The sequence below is a fragment of the Sebastes fasciatus genome, chromosome 24 (assembly GCF_043250625.1).
Source record: "Sebastes fasciatus isolate fSebFas1 chromosome 24, fSebFas1.pri, whole genome shotgun sequence".
Lineage (NCBI taxonomy): Eukaryota > Metazoa > Chordata > Actinopteri > Perciformes > Sebastidae > Sebastes > Sebastes fasciatus.
In genome coordinates this window covers 17,573,984-17,596,075 of record NC_133818.1, presented here as the reverse complement: position 1 = coordinate 17,596,075, position 22,092 = coordinate 17,573,984, and the positions used below count along the sequence as shown (strand labels likewise).

Below are 22,092 nucleotides of genomic sequence, written 5' to 3'. Positions count from 1 at the left end.
TAAAATGGTGAAAAATGTAATTCGGTGTTTCCTAAAGCCCAAGATGATGTCCTCAATTGTCTTGTTTTGTCTACAACTCAAAGATATTCAGTTTACTGTCATAGAGGAGTAAAGAAACCAGAAAATATTCACATTTAAGAAGCTGGAATCAGAGAATTTAGAATTCTTTTTTTCTTAAAAAAACAACTAATCAATTAATTGATTAATTGTATTTTTTAAATGTAAAATATCCTGCTTTGTACATAACTTTGTCACAAATCATTAGGGATGCAGCGATTTATGGGCCGAACATCGGTATCAGCTGATGTTTGCCTTGTTGACTGCCATTGGCCTATTGGCAAATAAGTTTGTGTTGCATCAATTTTATGCCGGCTACATGTTATGTTAGTTATTAAAAAATTACAAAATAATCTTTCCCATCAATTCAATGACTTTAAAACAGCTCAGTTATTTCTTTGTTTCCCCGGCACAAAAAAGGAATAAATAACAACAACAACATCGGTATCAGCTATTGGCCAAATTGTTATTTTAAACATCGGTATTGGCCCAGAATTTCACAATTGGTGCATCCCTAAAATCATACATAACAACGTTTAAATTTAAAAAAAATGTCTGTTGTGTGAAAACAAAGAATAAAGGGGTCATTCTCAATTATTAATATTAGCTTTTCCATGTTTGTCAGGCTGTAGTAATTTAGTAAAATAAGCGCTGTAATTGAGGTTAACGGATCAATCTGATTCATGACGGCTTAAAAGTATTCCATCTTTTATCCTGATATAGGTCATTTCATATCTCGTTAACGATATATATCATGATATAGCAGGTTTTCTGGTAATTCGATACAGTTTATATGAAATAACCACATGGTGAAGCCATTTCTGTATACTCCTGTTTTCTCATCTAATTAAGAACTTCAGTGCAAAATGATCCAATTTTCTGAGAAATTGGAGTAAGTATGTGCTCGTTATTATCAATTTAGACGATGTAATCGTGTCTATCTTGATATACGATTTCAACACAATACGATTCTATTGAAAGAAGATAAATCATCGTATTGAATTATTGCCCAGCCCTATTTGTTTCAACTCTTAAATGTAGAAATTGGACTATCTAGATGTGACAGATTTAATAATAAAAAATAAATAAATAAATAAATAAATGATTGAATGAATAAATGATGCTCTGGGTGCCTGAATGCAACATGAGCCAAGAGGGGTGGCCATGGGAGGGTGGGGGAGGGTGGGGGAGGGTGGGGCAAGGAGAGCCACACAGTCAAAACAAACAGCCAGTAAGTCTCAGTACAGTAAAAAGAGGAGGGGAAAAAGAAACAACAACTCATTATTCATATCCAGTTTGTCTGGGTTCAGGTGAGGATTTGGGAATGCTACTGTGCTTTCCTATTCAAGAGTAAGTGTGTGTTTGTGTATCTATGCGAGTGACTGAGGGTTCATAGAAGAGAACGCTTATACAAAGGAGAAAAAATACAGAAACATCACCTTTTTTTTTCAAAAATGTCCATGTAACTTAAAAACATCCACAATAAAAAGATTTTTTTTATATATTATCATCTTTATTTTTAGATCGCTCCCGACCCCAAGTTGAAGATCCGTCATCTTCCTCATCCTTTTGTTCCTCCGGAGGAGGACGAAGAGCGAGCTTGGACGAGGTGGAGAAAGAGAAGCGTTTCTGTAAGTGCAACGAGGTTCAATTCTTACCGTTTTGCTTCTAATTTATAAAAGTCTTTGTTAATTTGAGTATTGTCTGACTCTGAGTTCGAGCCCTCGACCTCGTACAAGAGGAATATTTTTTTTCTTTATAAAACATTTTGAGGGCGGGATCGTCTTTAAAAACAACCATCAACAAACCTCTCCAGAAGCCTCCAAGTAGAACCACTTCAAGTCTCTGCGTCGCGTCATGAACGTCCTTTTACTGAAGACTAGTCTGACTTCTCTTGGTCCGTGGAGGTTTGTCCTGCTCGTGTTTCCCTTCCTCGCCCCGGTCAGTCGTGGAGGAGTTCTTGTAGACAGTTGGGGGATTTGAACACATCAGGAACTTCGCTGTCCAGTTTGCAGATCACCTTGTAGATGGCCTTCTTCCAGGACGGGTCTGCGTCCTTTCCAGCCACGATGGCGTTGAAGAACTCGCGGAGAGTCACCTGGGACACCTCGATAAACCGTTCAGGAACCTGAGGGAGGAAAAGGGAAAGGAGGAAGTAAAAAGAAAAAGGAAATCATGAGTGACGTGTCCGCTTTGATTGTTTGAACTGAAGAGGAACTTCCCTTCAATCACCTTCCCCTTTCTTGTCCTAAATTTAAAGCAACAATACAGTGCTATAAATACAGAACTGTGTTACTTCTGCATGAACATGTATGTTTGTTGATTTTTGTGCATCTTATTCCAAAACCTTGCACATTAATCTGCTGCTATAAGCCTCTACCCTTCTGGTAAGGCAAGATAACACCATAGAGCTCGACAGTAAAAGGACACAAACTTTTGTCGACAGGAGTGTCCACATATTATTGACCATAAAGTATGTTTTAGAATTTTAGTAGTTTTAGTTTTCAGAGCTTGTTGTTAAAAAAAATATATGATAAAGCGATAGTTTGGGCAGCAAAATGTATTTTAGACACATAAAAGAATCAATATCCGTTTAAGTTTATGCTATCTTGAGAAATATTTTCTCTGGTTTACCTTGCCGTTTGAAAGGGTTAGTTCGTATTCACCAAAGTCACACAATAACACAAACAAACTAACCGATCGAGGCAGCGGGAGACCAGCAACTCCTGTGTTCTGCGACGTAAAATTACTGTTTTTTTCAATGGAGTCTGGTGGCTTTGGTGAGAGTATAGATGGAAACAACAGCTTCAGTTCCCCGTTGGAATCTGTCTGACGGCATGGTGAAAATATTTAAATATAGCGTACACTTAAAATGATATTGTTTTTTTATCTAAAATATGTTTTTCTGCTGCCCCCATCCACAGCAGTACATCGCTTTACTCCCGTGTTGGTAGTCCTGTCTGTTTTTCCAAAACTGGAGGCGTGCCGACCGTCATCTACTGTAGCCAATACACTGACTATGGAGAAGTAGCTCATACAACCCCACTGAGAAACACCTGAACTCTCCCTTTAAAGCTTGAATACCTTAAGCAGCTGGGGACTCCTAAACTACTTACTCCACTCTGAAATCCATTTAAATTGTGCTCTTATTTCCACTTGCCATATGTCTCTATTTATTGATTCTTACCTATTTGATCATTGTTTAGGCTGATGGAATACATGTTTTGGGACCATTTAGTAGTTAGTTGGTTAGTCTTGGGTGTTTTGTAGCTTGTAAATGTTACTGTACATTACATGCACTTTTTAGTTAGTTAGTATTTCAAATATATGTTAACTATCTGCGTAGTGTCTGGGCCCCTATTCTCAAGCTCCAGATACATTATTAGGGTGTCCTTTTTCCACATATCACCATCATGTCTTACGTAACTGAAACTGAACTGAAACTACTTATGTGAATCATATTAAACTGAGGCAAATGATTGGATAAACTGAGAATATTGAATATTGAAGTGCAACATGAAGATTAGTTTAAGTCATTTGAGATGTAGGAATAGAATATACAGTAATAATAATAATAGAATATATCTTTGACATTGTTAATGAGTAAATGGTTTGTGCCACGGCCATAAAAAGACAAAAAAAGTCCTCCAGGAGACCTCCACATGTCTAAAATGATAATTGAAATGCAACCATCTCTAGAATAAGGACAGATTGCGTTCAGAAAAGTGATTCTGTGACGGAGTCTGATGAAGAATTTGGTTACGTGTGCGTGTGTTTCAGGTGTCCATATATTACTATTCCTGTACCAAGTTCTTCTTCAGTTGTCAACTTCCTCTAAACAGACTTCCCCTTTCTTGAAACCCCCCCCCCAGCTGTGTGTGTGGTGTCAAGTGTTCCTTATGAACTCGCTCACACACATGACAGATGACACACTCGGTCCTTGACAATGGCAGGTGAACAGTTGTCTGTGATCTGTCACTGCGTGTGTGTGTGTGTGAGAGTTTAAACAAGAACGAAGGGATTGCAGGGATCCAATTGTCCTTTCCACACGCAGGCATAAATATACTGTCATCACAAGGCTTTTTGTGTGTGTGTGTGTGTGTGTTTTAATGCTGCGTGTGTGCTCGTAGCACTGTTTGACAGCAGAACAATGGCGCACACACACACATTTTTCATTCTTTTTTCTGCCCTTTCTCCCGGGGGCAAGATCATACAAAGACACTAAACAACCTCTCTCCCCCCTCTCTCTTCTTCTTTGTCTCTTTTTCTTGCATGCAGATGCACACACACACACACACACACACACACACACACACACACACACACTGAAGCACACACACACTCTTCCAGACAAGGTGCATGCTCCCATACACCCCAACAAACTCTCTCTCTCACACACACCTAGAGGACGACAGAGTGCCGTCTGGGTGTAACCCCGTCACGCGTGGCAGGACATGCCAAGGTTAGCCGCCACCAGAATGGATGAATCACCCCTCACACACACACACACATGCACACCCTAAATGATTCCCCGGACTCTCATATACTCTGTCTACCCTCACGTACCCTCTCTCTCTTTTTAGCTGGCCCCTTGAGACCACAGTTATTTCAATGAGACCCTCTGTCACTGTCTTGCTATAGACACTACTGTACACACACACGCTCTCTTTCCCTTACACACACACACCAAAAGATTCAACTTTACAGGTGATATCTACGCCGATGCAGACGTGGTAGATGTTACACGGAAAAGTTGCGGTTGTATTTTTCGTAGTTGTTTCTGTCAGTTACGGTCACATTGTACTCGCCACAGTAATTGCTTGGATCTGGGAACACGGCTGAAATCGAAGTCCGAGAGTGGCGAGACAATCAGAAAGGTTGTAAACATGCCAGATCATCTACACCGCTTTATTTGGAGGTGGAACCAAACATGAGCGCTTTCAAAATGTCAGATAATCCTTCATTGCAAGTATGATCTCATCAAAGTTGGACCACGGAGTCGGTCCGTAAACTGTGATGAATGTTTACAACAAACAGTGAAGTTTGGGTGAAGTATTCCTTTAAAAAAAGACGTCTTCCCAGAACTATTTTTCTTAATATTTTTCCCCAACCTGTGGCTCCAGAGCCTCATGAGGCTCTGGAGCTCCTCTCCAGTGGCTCCCTGTGGATTTTTAAAAATGGAAATGAATAACTGTTTTTTGTTTACGTTTTCATTTTTATTTATCATTGTTGTAGGTCTATGGTACGACGGTACGACAGTACGACACAGTATTAGGGCCACATTGAGGCAAAAAAATAAATCAGAGATTTCGAGAATAAAGTCATAATATTACGAGAAAAAAAGTCGTAGTATTACGAGAATAAAGTAGTCATTTTACATGTTATTTTCTTTTATTCTCATAATATTATGCCTTATTTTCTCGTAAAGTTATGACTTTATTCTCGTAATATTCCGACTTTTTTTCTCGTAAAGTTATGACTTTATTACAACTATAAAAAGTTGTAATATTCTGACTTTATTCTGTAAATCTCAGATGTTTTTTCCCCTCAATGTGACCCTAATACTCCGTAGTACATTAGCTCTTTGGCCCTCAATGCATTGGACTTATATACTATATACTGAGACTATAAACTGTGTTACCTTCATCACAATGATCAAATGTTTTGTGGCTCCAGACAGATTTATTTATTTATTTTTTGCCTAAAATGGCTCTTTTGATAGTAAAGGTTGCTGACCCCTGCCCTAGCTCATATGAATATTCTTGATCTTTGACCTCTTCACTTCATCAGTGAAGCACCGGACATTCAGGGCTGTAGCTACAAAACCTGGATGCCCTGATTGACGTTAATCCCCTCAACTCTGCTTTTCTTTCATTCTTGTCAGTCCGTTGTTTGCGCAGCGATTGAGATATAACCAACCTCCACGTACAGTAGGACAGCAAGAGAGTCAGTGACCTTGTGTCTTTGTGTTGCAGCGCTGGCACTGCCTCATGGTGATTGTTGTGTTTTTATAACGTTTCAGGATGGCGTACGTCATCGCTGCAGCGGTGAGAGGACTCAAACAAGACTGTAACGGCGGGGGAAAAGGACGCCGCCGATTGACAAAGAGGTAGGAAAACACAAGCGGAGAGAATGAAATGAAGGATATTGTGTGTCCGGTTCAACTGGACAAACACACACACAGACACACACTTGGGTCCAGATGTCCAGATTTGTCTGGCCGTCGTAAATCAGTCCAATAAAGAGATCTAAATTAGGCCATCATCAATACAGATGGGCCTGTTTCCCCCGTGTGTGTGTGTGTGTGTGTGTGTGTGTGTGTGTGTGTGTGTGTGTGTGTGTGTGTGTGTGTGTGTGTGTGTGTGTGTGTGTGTGTGTGTGTGTGTGTGTGTGTCATTTAGTCCTGGCTTGGATCTTGATATGGCGTCTAGTTGCCAGGAGAGAGAGAGCGAGCGAGGAATGGGGAAAGTGGGAAAGAGAAAGAAAGATAAAGAGGAAGAAAAGACACTTGGTTCCCAGTAAACATAATTCGCATGATTGCTCCGGTTTGGTGGGTAAATATTGGATGAAGGGAGGCTCAATTACTCTCTCTTCACACACACACACTCAGACACAAATGCACACACACACACAGACGGACAAGAGCCTGTAAATCTCTACATCGCTGCCCAACAAAGAGGCCTACTGGGACGCCCTCCCTCCCTCTTTTTTTCCTTTCTCTCATCCCCACTCTCCCTTCATCGTCCTCCTCGTTGGCTCCTCTGTCCCTCAATCTCGTCTTGGAAACGTCGTCGGATGAGGAATCACAAACTTACTGAGTGTTAATGATGCTTAACAAGCAAATTCATCACACTTATTTTCAGATATTTGAAGTGAAAAACGGAAACATTTGCTGCTTTAAAGAACCATCACCTGCATTCAGGCTTCTTTTACTGCTTGTCCTCAACCGTTACCCGCTGTGTTGCAAGCTACTTGCAAATGTATCCAGTTAGGTGTCATCATCTGCATCTCTGTCTCACTTCACTGTCTCATTTTACCAGTGTTAAGCCTTTCTTTAAGTTTTATAATGGGTGGAAATGTACGGCCCTTTTTATCAAAGTATATTAAGGACGAATACAAAGCCACATTACTTCAAAAGAGGAAGCTTCTTGCAAGTGTTTCCCAACAAATGAAACTGTTATGTTTTAATATATTGAACCACAATTACCATAAAAACAATTTAATGAATATAAATATTGATTTAAGGGCTCTCTATTAGTGATTTAACTTAATTTGCAGCTCTAAAAACGCTTGTAGTTTTGCTCTTTCTTGGAAAAAACAATAAGGTGTATTCTACGTTATTAGCAGCTGCTTGTTTGCAATAAACAGAGGGAGGATGAGCTTTTATTTATTTAGTATTTATATAGACTTTTCTCAGAAAATATGCAACATTTGATTTGTTCTCGACTGCGTATTTTGTGAATACCTTTTAGGCTATGCATTGTTTTAAGCTGATTGCAGCTGTGTGCAGCACTAATGCCCAAACAAAATTTCCCCTTGGGACAATAAAGTATATCTTATCTTATCTAATCTTATCCTATATTATCTTATCTTAGCAGTGAAAACACCTGCAGGAACTGAAACCCTCCCTATAAAAACCTGAAGTGCAGAACCAGCCAAGCGATAAGCACTCAGCAACAGTGACGTCTGCTTTGCTAATTTAGTCATTTCTTACAGTGCCGACCACGAGCACAAAAGGGTTGCAGTGTTGCACTAAAACATTATTTTTAGAATACAGGAGAGCCCTTTATAAGTAGGTTACTTTCTTTATGAATACACTGCCCCATTTTAACACATCCAAACTTAACACAGACTTAAGTTACATGTGGAACATCAGCTGTCACCGCCCAGAAAATACTGATCATGTTAGAGGATCCTCACTTTATTTACAGACTACTGTGTCACACACATAAGACACCTTCAGTGAGCAGAGGAGGAGTTTGTGAATCATTTCCATGTGATGTTTGTCTATGTCTATAGGCTGTTTTCATACATTTTTGAGCTACAGTATACCTACGAAAAGTAATACACTGTAATTCATGTATACAGTATATCCCATGAAATCAATTTGAAGGAGAAAGAGCGACAAACGGCGCGTAGGGAGGAGGTCAGGGTGGATGGGTGGGATAAAAAATCACCAGACTTTTGCCCAGGAGACCGGCGTTTGTATCCAATGTGAAACCAGAAGTCAACGTTGTCACGTAACTTCCGTACTTGAGTGAAGCCACTTACGTAGTTATTTTACCCCAGACGTTGATTTGTTTGTCACATATCTTCCGTACTTACGTAACGACACTTCTGTAGTTATTTTAACCCAAACCGTAATCTTTACCTAAACCTAACTAAGTCGTTTTGTTGCCTAAACCTAACCAAGTTGTTTCCTGTTGAAGACAGAAGTTTATTTTGAAAAGACTGTACGCATGTAACGAGCGGAAAATGACACGTATTGCTGGACATTTGTAGGAAAACGCACGAAAAATGAGGAATGGTAAGATGAGGATCTGTTGAATTATAGGGTGTTAAATTAGATTTTGTTTCAGCCAAAAGGGGTCAGCAATGCAGCTTCTTTTTAGACTTTTAGACTTCAAGTTTAAGTGTCAATATCTTCTTTTTTTATTTTATTTTTTAATTTGAAGTTTTATTGAGTTTTATAAGAAACTACTATACTATAAGTATAAATATAAGAAAGGCAATTATTGGTTACATGCCAACAATGACATATGTGCTGTATCATACATCAGATTCTTGATAAGGTTGGGTTGCTCACTCTGGACATATAAAGCTGTCCTTTGTGTTTTTATTGGAACTACAAAAAAAGCTGGCAGTTTTCTTCCTTGTTTTATGTAAATTTAAGACTCTGTTACTTGATGAAATGGAGATGTTTTTTTAATGTGTAGGGTAATCAAAGTCACTGATTAATATTGTCAGTAAATGAGACTTGTTGTTAGTTAAGCTCGGTAATAAGCGGCATGTTTTATCGTTCCACTTCCCTGACTTATGTCTCATTTCATCCCCTCCTCTCTGCCTTCGTTTCCTCCTTTGCACCCTTAAATCTTCTTCTTCCTTCACATCACTCTTCCTCTTCCTCTCCCATCCTCCTCTCCTCTCCTCTCCTCTCCTCTCCTCTCCTCTCCTCTCCTCTCCTCTCCTCTCCTCTCCTCTCCTCTCCTCTCCTCTCCTCTCTTGTGAATATAAGCCTCTCCTCTGTCTCCTAAAGGATTAATGCTGTTTTCTCTTCACGCTGTCAACACGGCGCTGATGGAGACGGCTGTGTGCGTGTCCTCGGTTGACTCCACCTATTCACCTCTCCGTACGTCTTTCCACCTGCTTTTCCATCCTCACTCGCCGTCTTGCACAAAAGGAAAAACACACACCGGGCTCTTAAGGAACCACTGTACAAACACCATATGTTTGGTTCTCAGGGTGTACAAACAGAAAGAGACTGTGTGTGTTGTACCTTCTCTTCTCTTTTTTTTTTTTACTGTGTGTACACATGTACACCGTTTTTTTTAAGACGTTTTTTGATCATTGATCATTTTTCAGCTCGCTTGTCTCTTTTAAACCATCTTTGTAGTCTTGCTGCAAGATGTTGCTCTTTTCAATTTCAGTTGACCCTCACCCACACACACACACACACACACACACACACACACACACACACACACACACACACACACACACACACACACACACACCTCTACACTCTCCATTTTGTTGCCATTCATTTGCTCTGTGGGCTTGAGGTCCACTTTGCTGTTGGTCAGTAGTATTTTTCTATCACCGAGACAATACTGGAACTCTTTAGTGCGCTGCTCCTTCTGTGGACCGAGCAAATGCTGCCGGTGTGTGTGTGTGTGTGTGTGTGTGTCTGTGTGTGTGTGTGTGTGTGTGTGTGTGTGTGTGTGTGTGGACGTTTCATTTTTGTGCCAACACACAAGCATCTGCTTCCTTTTTCCTCCTCTTCTCTCTCACTCTGCCTCTCTTCCCCCGCTATCAGGTCTGGCTTTCGTCACACACACCCTGGCAGCAGCAAAATACCACCAACACACACACACACATCCAGAGTCACTCTTCCTCCTCTTCTTCGTCTTTCTCCTCATCCAATCTTTTCTATTTCGTAGATATGGACGAGATTGTTGGAGTTCAGAAGTACTCGTATAGAAGTGTTTTTATTTATTTTGAGGAAGCAGAGTTGAGCAGGCTCCCGCTTTTCTAGTTGGATCCAGCCTCACGCTATTCGTACATTAAAAGGACACTCCTTAATTTGTGTCCAAACATTGTTGTTTTGGTTTGAAACTCCGTTTACGCACTCCTCCTGCATGCATGTGTGTTCAGCTTCTGTTTCCTCTCCTGCTGACGCTCCTCATCTAAGATAACGTTAGTGTGACTGACTTTTCAAAACTGGTAAATGGTGTGCTTTAGTGGTGCGGGGCCGAGCTGCAGACCTAGCTGTAGACTCAAGTCAGGCCTTGTCCACACAGGTATTTTTGGGGCTTTTGTCCACACCCAGCTTTGGCGAAACTCCTGTCAGGATGAAGATTTTTAGAGACTCCGTTTTCAGTGTTGACAGGGAAAACAGAGTTTTTGGCTTGTAACATCAAGAGTGTGCGTAGTTATCTCCTTTGTGAGGTGTCAATAATGAGGCGACATGTTGTGCAACAGTGGTAAGGCTCTATTATTTGCCTTTACCCACTTACTCATTATATCCACATTACTGATAATTTATCAAAAATCTCATTGTCTAAATATTTTGTAAAAGCACAAATAGTCAACTCTACAATATCGTTGTCGAGGTATTTGGTCAACAATATTGTAATATTTGATTTTCTCCATTTGGTCTAGCCCTAAACAGCAGCATAAATAAATCCATGAACTGCGGACATGGCCAAATAACCTGCTAGCAGGACTTTTGACATGTTTACACATACATGTACAGTTACTCTTCACTGCTACTTATCCAATGCAACACTCCCACGACGCTGACCCCGTCACTGGTGTTTTGCGTTTTAGTCTGGATGGAGATTTTTTTAAAACCGTGCTTGTGTGGACGGGATCTTTCTTGAAAACGAAGGCTGTAAAATACCATTTATAAAAAACACCCACGCATGTGTGGACTAGGCCTCGGACTACAGTCAGAAACATGAGGATTTAACACTTGACTTCAGTCATTCAAGTCTCAGATTTTGACCTCGTAAAATCCGGGAACATCAAAATAACGTAAAAATAAAAGAATATTTCATTTTGAGGCCAATAAAAAGATTATTAACACAGCTTTGAAAAGAAAATATTCAAATGCTGCATCATCATTCAGAAACCTGAAAGACTTGCAAAGTGACCTGTGACTGGGACTTGCCCTCAGGCATTTGACTTGGGACATCAAAAGAGTTAAATACAGCTGTGGTTGGGGATTCAGTTCCTTGTTCAACGCTGTTTTAACTGACTCCTTTCTTTTTGTGTCATTTTTCCAGCCAGGGAATTCCTCTACTGTATATCCCCGCTGCACATACAGTAAATAGCACAGACAGTAACCTGCTGTAAGGTGCTCTTTGACACAGTCACCCATATTTGCACCAGGCAGCAGCAAAGTGAAGCAGCAAATGCAGCGCTTTTGCAAGTTAAAAAACGTGCACATTTTAGAGAAATAATCAGATACATGGCAAATAAAATCATGGCCTCGCGATCAAACATGCTTTTTTTGAACGTGTGAAATTAAAGGTAAAAGTGGAGACTGGGGGTTCCTCCAGGACATCGGCAATATGTTTCCTTTCTCTGCTGCTCTTTTGTCAATCAGTCACTGATCTCACTGTCACCAGGACAATGACAATAAAGTTTCTCTTTGTTCCGACTGCATGTGACTGAGAGGAAGGGTCTGCGTCCTGAGATTGCGTCTCTCTGTGCGTCTCACTATCTCATGAGTGTGTGTCTTTCTTCTTCTTTTTTTTTTTGTTTTTTTTGACGCGTGTGTCTTCGTATCTCCGTCCGTACACGTGCTGTGCTTCCTTGGATTGGTGTGTGTTCTGTGCTTCCTTGTGTGTGTGTGTGTGTGTGTGTGTGTGCAAGTGTGTGTCACCCATAGAGGACAATAGCGTGGGTCATCTGACTGAGAGGCTGCAGACCACTAGTATCACATGACGGAGGCTGAAGGCCACGTCTTTGTTACCAGGCCTATTGTTAAAGCTAAGGAGACAGCTGGGGCAGGGGAAGGGAATCACTGCAATACACACACACACACACACACATACAGGAAGACCAGGCACACATGCACGCACGCACACACACACATACACCGCCCCCTCGTGACTCCAATCAGGCTCAGTGACAAAGATGATGCTTTCTTCTTCTCAACTGAAATACTAAGACACACTCACCCACTCACACACACACACACATTGCAAGCAGATAGCTATAATTATAGTGACAGAAACTGGCAGGTGGCATTGTCTGTACCATACCGCTCTCTGTCAAGCAGCAACAGAGAGACGGAGACAGCGAGGAAGACTCATACTCGCTTAACGGCATTGAGTGACAGCAACAAAGAGTGTGTGTCCACGTAGATTATGGGCTTATGTGTGTGTATTCAACCTTGTTTTCTAAAAATGTATGTTCATAATCCTGGCGAGTAAAGCAGAAATAACTTTTTATGGCTCTGTTGAGGCCATTCAGAGCTCAAGGTTAAGGTTCATATTTAATATTACAGCAAAGCCCTGATCTTTTTCTTAATCTCAAATGTGTTTCAGCAGCTAACAGTATGTTGCAGGATGCTAATCCCAAGTCTCCAGTGTCAAAACTTGAAGCTTTGTATGCCCGTCCATCCACCCTGAACTACTCGGAAATGTATTTGGCAAATCAGAAGCACATTAACACATTATGTACGAGACAGGAATGAGTCCTAAAACCCTGAAATGAGTTAGCATTTTAGCATTTCCGGTTCCCATAAACTGAAGAGATTTTAACGTTTAGTTCTACGACATAAAACACATCAATAAATACCCACTCGTGAATTTTGAAGGCTTTACGTGTCTTAAAAAAGGCGGTTGCTAACAAGTGGCTGAATGAGACTACTTAACTTCATCACAGCGAGCACTAGTCCACCTTTAGTTTAGTGGCGGCGATTTGAAGTCATGCGACCGTGGTTTAGTTTGTTTTTAGCCTTACGCTAGCTTTTTACTCCTGCGATCGTATTAACACTTCAAAAATCATAAAAGTGGTGTTCATTTGTGAAGATTATCTTGCTGAACCAAACGTGTAATTTTCATAAACGTGTGATCTTATTTTCTGCAATAATCCAAAACCCAATGGAACAATCCCATTGGCTTTTTGTCGAGGGAACCCGGGCGATGCTAACTTCCTGGTTGGCCTACAAAAACACGTCATCCCTGCAGCACTCTGTTGATGTGAAGCCGTTTCTTTTTTACTTCATAATTATAGTAGAAGTCATTAGTTCTGCACTATGGTTGTTTATGGGAATCCCTTAATCTGAATTTGTTCCCTTGGGATACTCAAATTATTTGTATTTTAATTTTGCAGACAGAGTTTTGGTGTCACAGTTTCACGTGCTTTGGTAACCTCTTTCAGTTGTGGAAGAAGTACTCAGAACCTTTACTTAAGTAAAAGTAGTAATAGCACAGTGTAAATATACTCTGTTACAAGTAAAAGTCTTATACGTATGAACCCTGGTGTGTAAGATGTGGTAGCTGCCCAAAGCTGTACGCTCCGAATGAGGGAGGAGAGGACAGGTGTAGTCTTTGAAATGTGCGTGTGTGCCTTCTGGGTAGGTTACAAATAGAAGACATAAAAAGGTGAGGACAACAGAAAGACGGATGAGACACGCGGAGAAAGAAATGTTAAATTTAAGGCTAATGGATTGAGACGGACGGACCTTTAATATTTTGGCGCGTGTGATGAAAAACAGCCACTTCAGCACAAGGTATTTATTTAAAGCTGCCGAGCGTTTTCTATGAGAAGCGATAATTTGAGAGAAAAAGCCCACTTTGAGAATCGATTACTGAGAGTCGAGCTCGGCCCCCTTTTTCAATGAACTCGCATGAAGAGGAAGCTGAGTGAATAGATGAATAAGGAGAGACAAAGGGTGACAACGAATCTAAAACGGCGGAGAAAGACACGAGAAGTTCAGCCTTTCATAAAGTGCACAGCTTATGAAACCAGATAGCCCTGAAATGTGAGTGTGTGACCACTCTGTGGCCTCCAGGTGTGTGTGTGTGTGTCTGTTCAAAGTCAAAGGGCAGATTTTGGTAGCAGCCACACCCGCCCTTCATAGGGAGGGTGTCTGTGCTCTTTCAGACATACACAAAAGTGTGTGTGAACATATGTGTGTGTGTGTGAGGCGCAGCTGTGCCGGGGTTTGGTGCTGACAGAGTCAGCGAGGATCCTTGAACTGGAAAGATGAGAATGTCCTCTAGAAGGCTTCATAAAGACGTCTCATTGTCCCTCTTGAACCGACATACATACACACACACATACACTAGAGTAGGGATCTGGCAATAACCGCAATATCGACAAGCCAACCGCAGGGAATGGCAAACAACTGCCACAACCGCTACGTTCATGGTTTTTTCTTTTTTAAATTCTTTGCAATGGTCTGGCGATTTGTCCAGGGTGTACCTCGCTTTCACCCAATGTCAGCTTGGATCGGCTCCAGCCGATCAATAGGATAAGCGGTTACAGATAATGGATGGATGGACACTTTGCTACAAACGGCAGCAGCGTGACGAGGTGCTGAGTGTCTATTCGGCGCTAAGTGACCGCGGTGTAGTTCGTTTATAGCCTAACGTCAGCTTTTTACTTCTGGCGATTGCATTCAAAAATCATAAAAATGGTAATTTGTGGAGATTATCTTGCTAGTATCATAAACGTTTGTTTGCCATAGAGCTTATTTTCTGCAATAATCCAAAAATCCCATCTGCTTTTTGTCGAGGACACCAGCGCGATGCTAAAATAAGTATTTCATTTGTTTTATCATCTTCGTCATAGCTTAACAATGAAGCTTATTTAAACAGAACAACAAAAAAAAATAGTTGCAATAATAATACCCCATATCGCACTGTTGAGCCAATCATTATCACCGCGGGGGAAATTCCTTCACCGCGGCAGCCCTACACCGAAACATGACAACTTCATCCCTTCCTCTCGGACTCCATTCTTCCGCTTCACAGTAAGTCGAGTGTGTGGGAGTTCGGCAGAGTGTGCACGTGCTCTGGCATGTCTAAGTCACCAGTGTACTGACTTCAAATATCGCACCAAAACTTTAACACACACACACACACACACACACTCACAAGTTAAGAGTGCCATGCCCGACGCTGCTGGCAGACTCGTCAATCTGTTCTGGATATAAAAAAAGAGGAAGCGTTACTCTTCCTCTTGGCAGAAGGTAGACGCTGACACCTTTCCCTGAGTGTCCTGGCAAAGAAAATCTCTCTCTGTCTCTTTTTGTTTTCCCTCTTCTTTCTTTTTTTTTTTTTTTTGAAGATGAGATTATTCCCCGTTTCCTTTCCCATTCTCCAGCCTCCTTCCTTTCTTTGCCTTCCTCATTAGTTTGTGGGCAGAGCTGCAATTAGGACAAAATAGTTTCAGGGAGGAGGAGAGTAAGGATGGAGCGAGAGAGAGGTAAACAAGAAAGAAGAGTTGAAAGAATGTGGCTGGAGAGGGGAGGAGGAGGTAATTAATGAAGCTGCTATAATTACTGGGGCCTGTTTACGCCAACTTTACAAAACACACAAACTCCCGACAAATTACACTCACCTTTCCACAGTAATAATCTACTATTTAAAATGCTGGCCGTGTACGTTAACTAATGACACAAGCTTTTTTTCTACCCATCAGACCAACGAACACTTCCTTATTTCACCATGTTGACAAGCTCTTTTTTTTTTTACCAGAAAAAAACACAAATTATTTAACCTTGCAAGGGCGTCTTTTGGCAGGTAATTTGACATAGAGCCGATTTTTATGGAAGAAATAAAAGCTGTTGGGGCATAAAGATGAGGAGGGAGAGAGGGAAAAAAAATATAAAAGAGAGTTTTGGAAGTCAGGGGGAGTTACGGAGAAAAGGAAGGGAGAAAGGGGGAAAGGACGAAAGGAGAGAAGCAGGGGACAAAGCTAAATGAAAGAGGGATAAGAGAAGAAGAGGATAAGGAGAGGAGGTGACGAAGAGAACATCGACAGAGGGCAGATTCAGCAGGAAGGAGAGGGAGCAAGGAAAGAGCAAAAAGAGGAGGAAGGAGGGGAGGAGTTGTGACGGGGGACAAACCAAGGTGGAACTCTGATGATGCTAAATTTGGCAAAAGGAGAAGACTTCTGTGTGTGTGTGTGTGTGTGTGTGTGTGTGTGTGTGTGTGTGTGTGTGTGTGTGTGTGTGTGTGTGTGTGTGTGTGTGTGTGTGTGTGTGTGTGTATATGTCGGGAGACTTGCTGAATCGGCCGTGGTTCCAGTTTCACGCCTCTGAGTTTGACAGAGGGAGAGGGAGAGGGAGAGGGAGAGGGAGAGAGAGAGAGAGAGAGAGAGAGAGAGAGAGAGAGAGAGAGAGAGAGAGAGAGAGAGAGAGAGAGGAGAGAGAGAGAGAGAGAGAGAGAGAGAGAGAGAGAGAGAGAGAGAGAGAGAGAGAGAGAGAGAGAGGTCCCTAGTCGGTAATGTTCCCTCAGGGCGGGCGGACGAAAGGATGGAGGGATGGAAGGAGGGAGGTGAAGGGAGAGAAGGAGGCAGGCAGGAAAGGGGACAAAGTACGGGAAGAAAATTTATACCTACCTTTGCAAACACGCCGTGGCTTTGTGGCACAAAGGACGCACATGTTCTTTTACTGAAGTTCTTATCGGTACAATTAGGCTGCCATCTAGCCCTTAAAGTACAACTCTTTATCTTTGTATTGATTTTTGGTTTCCATTCATCTCAGGACACGTGCAAATACTTGCAACCAGACTTGAATTGCAGCAGGCCACGATTCATTTCGCTAGAACTGGGTCCTGTTTGGGTCACATTTTGTTGCTTTGGGTCTCGAGTCTGTGTGTCAATGTGTCTAATGTTGCAATCCATTGTAAAATGTAAATCCAATTTTATTGTCACTAGGGATGCTAATTCAGAATTTTTTCTTTAACCATTAACCGACAAGATTAGTGCGTCGCATGCAGTGGTGCGCCAGCTGCAGTGTATGAGCACAACAGACAACTGAGTCCCCAGTACACCCGTCCGGGAGCTGCTGCGTGCATTGTCATGGACACCATTTAGTTTAGCTGAGAGGTTTGCAGCTGTGTGTCTGCCCGGTGTAACGTTAGCGAGTGTCCGACAGACTGTGTGTGGCGGCGGTGAGTGTGTGGTTGTCGGTGGCGTTGTAGCTGTGAACGTAGCAGTGCGGTGTGCGTACAGTTTATTTGTCAGTGAATAAATGCTGCAACTCCTCAAGACCTGAGCCAACTTCCTGTATTTTGCAACATCGGCTCTGACTCTCTTAAGGTGGGCTGTTAAGGTGGACCGGCTTTTCTCCTTAAAGTGACAAGCTGCTCCTCTGAGTTTTGCTCAGGTTTTTATTTCAATTTTAATATTTCTTTTAACCGTTTAACCGATTGCATTAATCGGTTAAAACACACAATGTACATAGCACAGCACACAGTGAAATTTAGCTACTGCATTTAACCCATCCTAGCATATTAGGAGCAGTGGGCAGCTACTTTACAGTGGCCCGGGGAGCAGTTTGGGGGGGTTGGTCTTGGTCCGTGCGGTCCCGTATGAAACCAGAAGTCAACATGGATTTATTTATCATGTACTGCATGTTCCGTACTTAAGTTACGCCACTTCCATAGTTATTTTAACCCAAACCACAATCTTTTTCTAAACCCAGCTAAGTAGTTTTGTTGCCTAAACCTAACCAAGTTGCTTCCTGTGAAGACGGAAGTTTATTTTGAAAAGACTGTATGCATGTAATGTGTTGCTGGACATTCGTAGGAAAACGCATGAAAAATGAGGTATCACTTTTGTTTTATTGCACTGAAATGACCTGGAACTAATAGATGCCAGAAGAACTTATGGTATGTTTTCAAGAATTGTTGGCACTAATTTGAAGTTTATGGATATGTGAGTGAAAGGCCAAAACATGCAGAGCCAAAGTCACTCCTGACCTCAACTTGAACCTTACCCTATAGTCCCTAAAAATAACCCCACTGAAGGCCAAAATAAACACACTGACATGATTTGCCTGTGTGTGTCTGTTTCCTGTACAGACTCTTTACATACGCACCTGTGAAAAGCTACCTGGCTCTTGTTATGCAAAGCATGCAAAGCATTCGCTCTTCATTCCTCCGAAACAGAATACTTTATAGTGTTGTGTCTGCAAATCTTTCTGCATTTAAGCTCCAACTGAGCTCCGACGTTTCTCTCCTTAAGCAAAAAAGGAAAAGCGTGTGTGTCAGCGGTGAGGCGTGTGTGCGCTAATGGACATCTAAATGCTGCTGATGTTACGTTGAATAGTTTAAGGGCCCTCAGGTCCCCTTAGACCAATATTGGGAGAGAAAAAGTGAGGGAGGGAATGTGACTTCTGCAAATCGCTTTGACAAGGACACCCGCGCCTCGAGCGGCGTCCTCTTTCGCCTCATCGAACACGCACACACACACACACACACACACACACACACAAACACACATACTGCGACATCCACACCTCAGCAGAATCGTGAGGTGACTGTTGCGCTCCGAACAGCTGACTTGGTAGAGGACGTCTGTGTGAGAGTTGTGCTGAATTCAGTTTTAATTCAGTTTGAAAAGTGAAGCCGAGTCTTCATTTTTTTAGTAATAAAAAAATACACATCAATCGCATATTGACTAAACTAAATATTTATCCCAAATTACAGCAAATTAAAAGATAGATATTATGATTTTTTTCAGAGAATAAAAGCCTTGTATTGAAATATACATTGTATTGTATTAAAATGCTGTTTTTTTTTTACATATTACAAAAAGTTTTGAAAGGCTTTAGAGTAATTTATTTAAGCAGCTAAAGTTGAAACACGGGAGTTATATTATGACGCTACGACTGCATCACTCAAACAAAAAAAAGACGGCCTTGAAAGGGTTTTGCAATAAAACAACACTTTAAAATGAAAAGAATATCTCATTCACAATCACACACTTGCCTTTGTTATATTTTACATTGTCGAGTGGAAGAGCTCTTCCCTACAAACAAAGCTGATCATTATCTGCCTCTATAATAACCAAACTCACATCGCTTCCACACATTCCTCCGGCTCAGCTTACCTCAAAGTCGTTGGCCTTGTTGTAGTGCATGTTGAGCGCCCTGAAGAGCTCCGAGTCGCGGCCCACCGCCAGCTCCTCCGAGGCGGTCACGCCCTCGTTGATGTTCTGCCGGGCGAACTTCTCCATCTGGATGTAGTAGAACTCCCTGAAGTTGCTGAACCACTTGATCAGCTGGGAGGTGATGCAGCGATTGAACTGTAGCGGGAGTCAGAGAATGAAAAGACAATTAGTTATGTTTTATTAGAGATTTAAATAGAAGTATTATGACAGATTTTAAACATAACAAATTTCTGCGTATGAATTGACTTTTTTTTTATTGTATCCTCTTCTTAAAGGTTATCACTATATTTGTTCTTCTTTGAAGAACTAACTCTGAGCTATAAATGTCTGAATAAGAAGAAGAAGAAACAAGGAGATTGAATTGGCAATCTAAACTGGACAAAATAGTTATTTACTTGCATGTTCCTGTGCGTGTGTCCCTGTTTACACATAATGTGTGTAAATGCACTGAACAACAGAAACTAGTCCTCTAATTAACTTTAACAAACACCCACATGGTTAAAAACTCTCAAATATTTCAATGCATATCCACCTCATTAGCCACTAAAACACTGTCTGCACCTTCAGGGTCCTCGTTGGAAGACAAAAACGAGAAAGAAATTGGCCCCTAGAAACCTTCCTGATCAAACAAGAATGACCCAAATATTATCTTATTGTTATGCCATCATGGGCTTTCGGGCTGAGCCGAACCAACATTGAACAACTCTCATCAAACACGTCCCTGCCCTGCAGGCCTTAGCAGTACACTGCAAAAAATGTCTGCCAACATAGGACATTTAAACCATTTATTTTTAGCTTACAGAGCTTGTGTTTCTAAAGTAATGTTTGGAAAATCTGAATCATGGAATATTTGAACTCCACTTGTACTAGCTAGAGTGAAGATACTGGTATCATATGAAACTAGAAAACCTAAGGGATCCATTGGTACCAACCATGTCATACTAGCTTGTGCTGTAGAAGGTTAAATAACGCTCCAAAACTACACCAAATTTTGGCGAGGAAAAACTGTCATGACCATTTCCAAAGGGGTCCCATGACCTCTGACATCCAGATGTGTGAATGTAAATGGGTTCTATGGGTACCCACGAGTCTCCCCTTTACAGACATGCCCACTTTATGATAATCACATGCAGTTTGGGGCAAGTCATAGTCAAGTCAGCACACTGACACACTGACAGCTGTTGTTGCCTGTTGGGCTGCAGTTTTCCATGTTATGATTTGAGCATATTGTTTTATGCTAAATGCAGTACCTGTGAGGGTTTCTGGATCAATATCTGTCATTGTTTTGTGTTGTTCATTGATTTACAGTAATAAATATATACATACATTTGCATAAAGCAGCATATTTGCCCACTCCCATGTTGATAAGAGGATTCAATACTTGACAAATCTCCCTTTAAGGTACATTTTGAACAGATAAAAAATGTGCGATTAATCATGGACAATCATGCTATTAATCGCGATTAAATATTTTAATCGATTGAAATTCCAGTTTGACTGATGTGAAACATGTTGGATCACACCACAAGTACAAAGATAACAGCATTTAATGCAATAAAATGTTAATTTGCACTGAAAACAAAAGACGTCGTGCAGAATTTTAACACACATACTCCACTATTAAAATGTTATGGTTGGTTTATTTTGTAGTTCCCACTTTTGAAGAGACAAATTTCTTGTATTTAATCACCTCATAAATGCTGCAAAATGCTGAAATGACAGACGCAACAGACACAACCATTTTGCACATTGTTGTACGCATGTGCATGTCTGTGAATGTACATAACGAACTAGCAAAATGAAATATATTTGTATAAGCGTGTGATCACTGCAGGTAGTGAGTCAATCTTCTGTAAGCTTTGTGTAACATCTAGAATATAAGCGCTGTGTGTGATATCTACTCGCCCATTTGCAGTGAAAGTGCATGTGTGTGTTTGTGTGTGTGTGTGTGTGTGTGTGTGTGTTCAGTGAAGGGGAAAAACGGCTTTGATACGGAGATTAAGCTCGGTATTGTTACAAGACATTGTCTCACAGGAACAAGCAATGAGCGCGAGAGAGAGAGATGGGGGAAAGAAAGAAAGAGAGATGAATGGAGGGAGGTAGCACGGAAAAAGGAATGCAGTGAGAGAGAGAGAGACAGAGAGAGAGACAGAGAGAGAGAGGCGAGCAGAGGATGACGGAGAGGGAAAGAGATATTTTTTCAGGAGCGGTCAGAGGGGGTGACATAATGGAGCATAATTGGGAGGCTTGGTGTGTGTGTGTGCGTGTGTGTGTGTGTGCAGCAGAAGGAAAGGGAGTTGGTTTTACATAGTGACAGGAGGGGAAAGTGTGTGTGTGTGTGTGTGTGTGTGTGTGGTGGGGTGTTTTGACCCACAAAAGAGTTGCACGAATTAAACGTGATAACTCAGCAATTAACACACAAACACACACGGTTACACACACATAGGGATGTCACGGTATCAGAAATCTATTAGTCGATTCTAATACCAGTGAATTTACATGATTCTCGATACCAAATTCGATACCATGGTAAAAAAAAACAACAACAATAAATCCCATGTAATTCAACACGCACTCTTTTATTAAAAACATTTGAACATTACAAAAAACAGAGGCATGTAGCCTTTAAGTAATAAATAAAAAGAATTGCCCCATTTTGTTCATTTTGGCGTACCA

The 22,092-nt window shown here is 41.3% G+C and overlaps 1 protein-coding gene across 1 annotated transcript in view; it reads right to left on the bottom strand.

Annotated features, from left to right (window-relative positions):
* Positions 1 to 457: 457 nt before the first annotated feature.
* Positions 458 to 22,092, bottom strand: part of prox1a (prospero homeobox 1a) — a 43,587-nt gene continuing 21,952 nt past the window's right edge. The window contains exons 6-7 of the mRNA XM_074627433.1: positions 19,357 to 19,551; positions 458 to 2,185 (exon numbers count right to left, since the gene is read on the bottom strand). Coding sequence (XP_074483534.1) covers positions 2,000 to 2,185; positions 19,357 to 19,551 — 381 coding nt within the window. The 3' untranslated portion in view covers positions 458 to 1,999. The remainder of the gene's footprint in view (positions 2,186 to 19,356; positions 19,552 to 22,092) is intronic.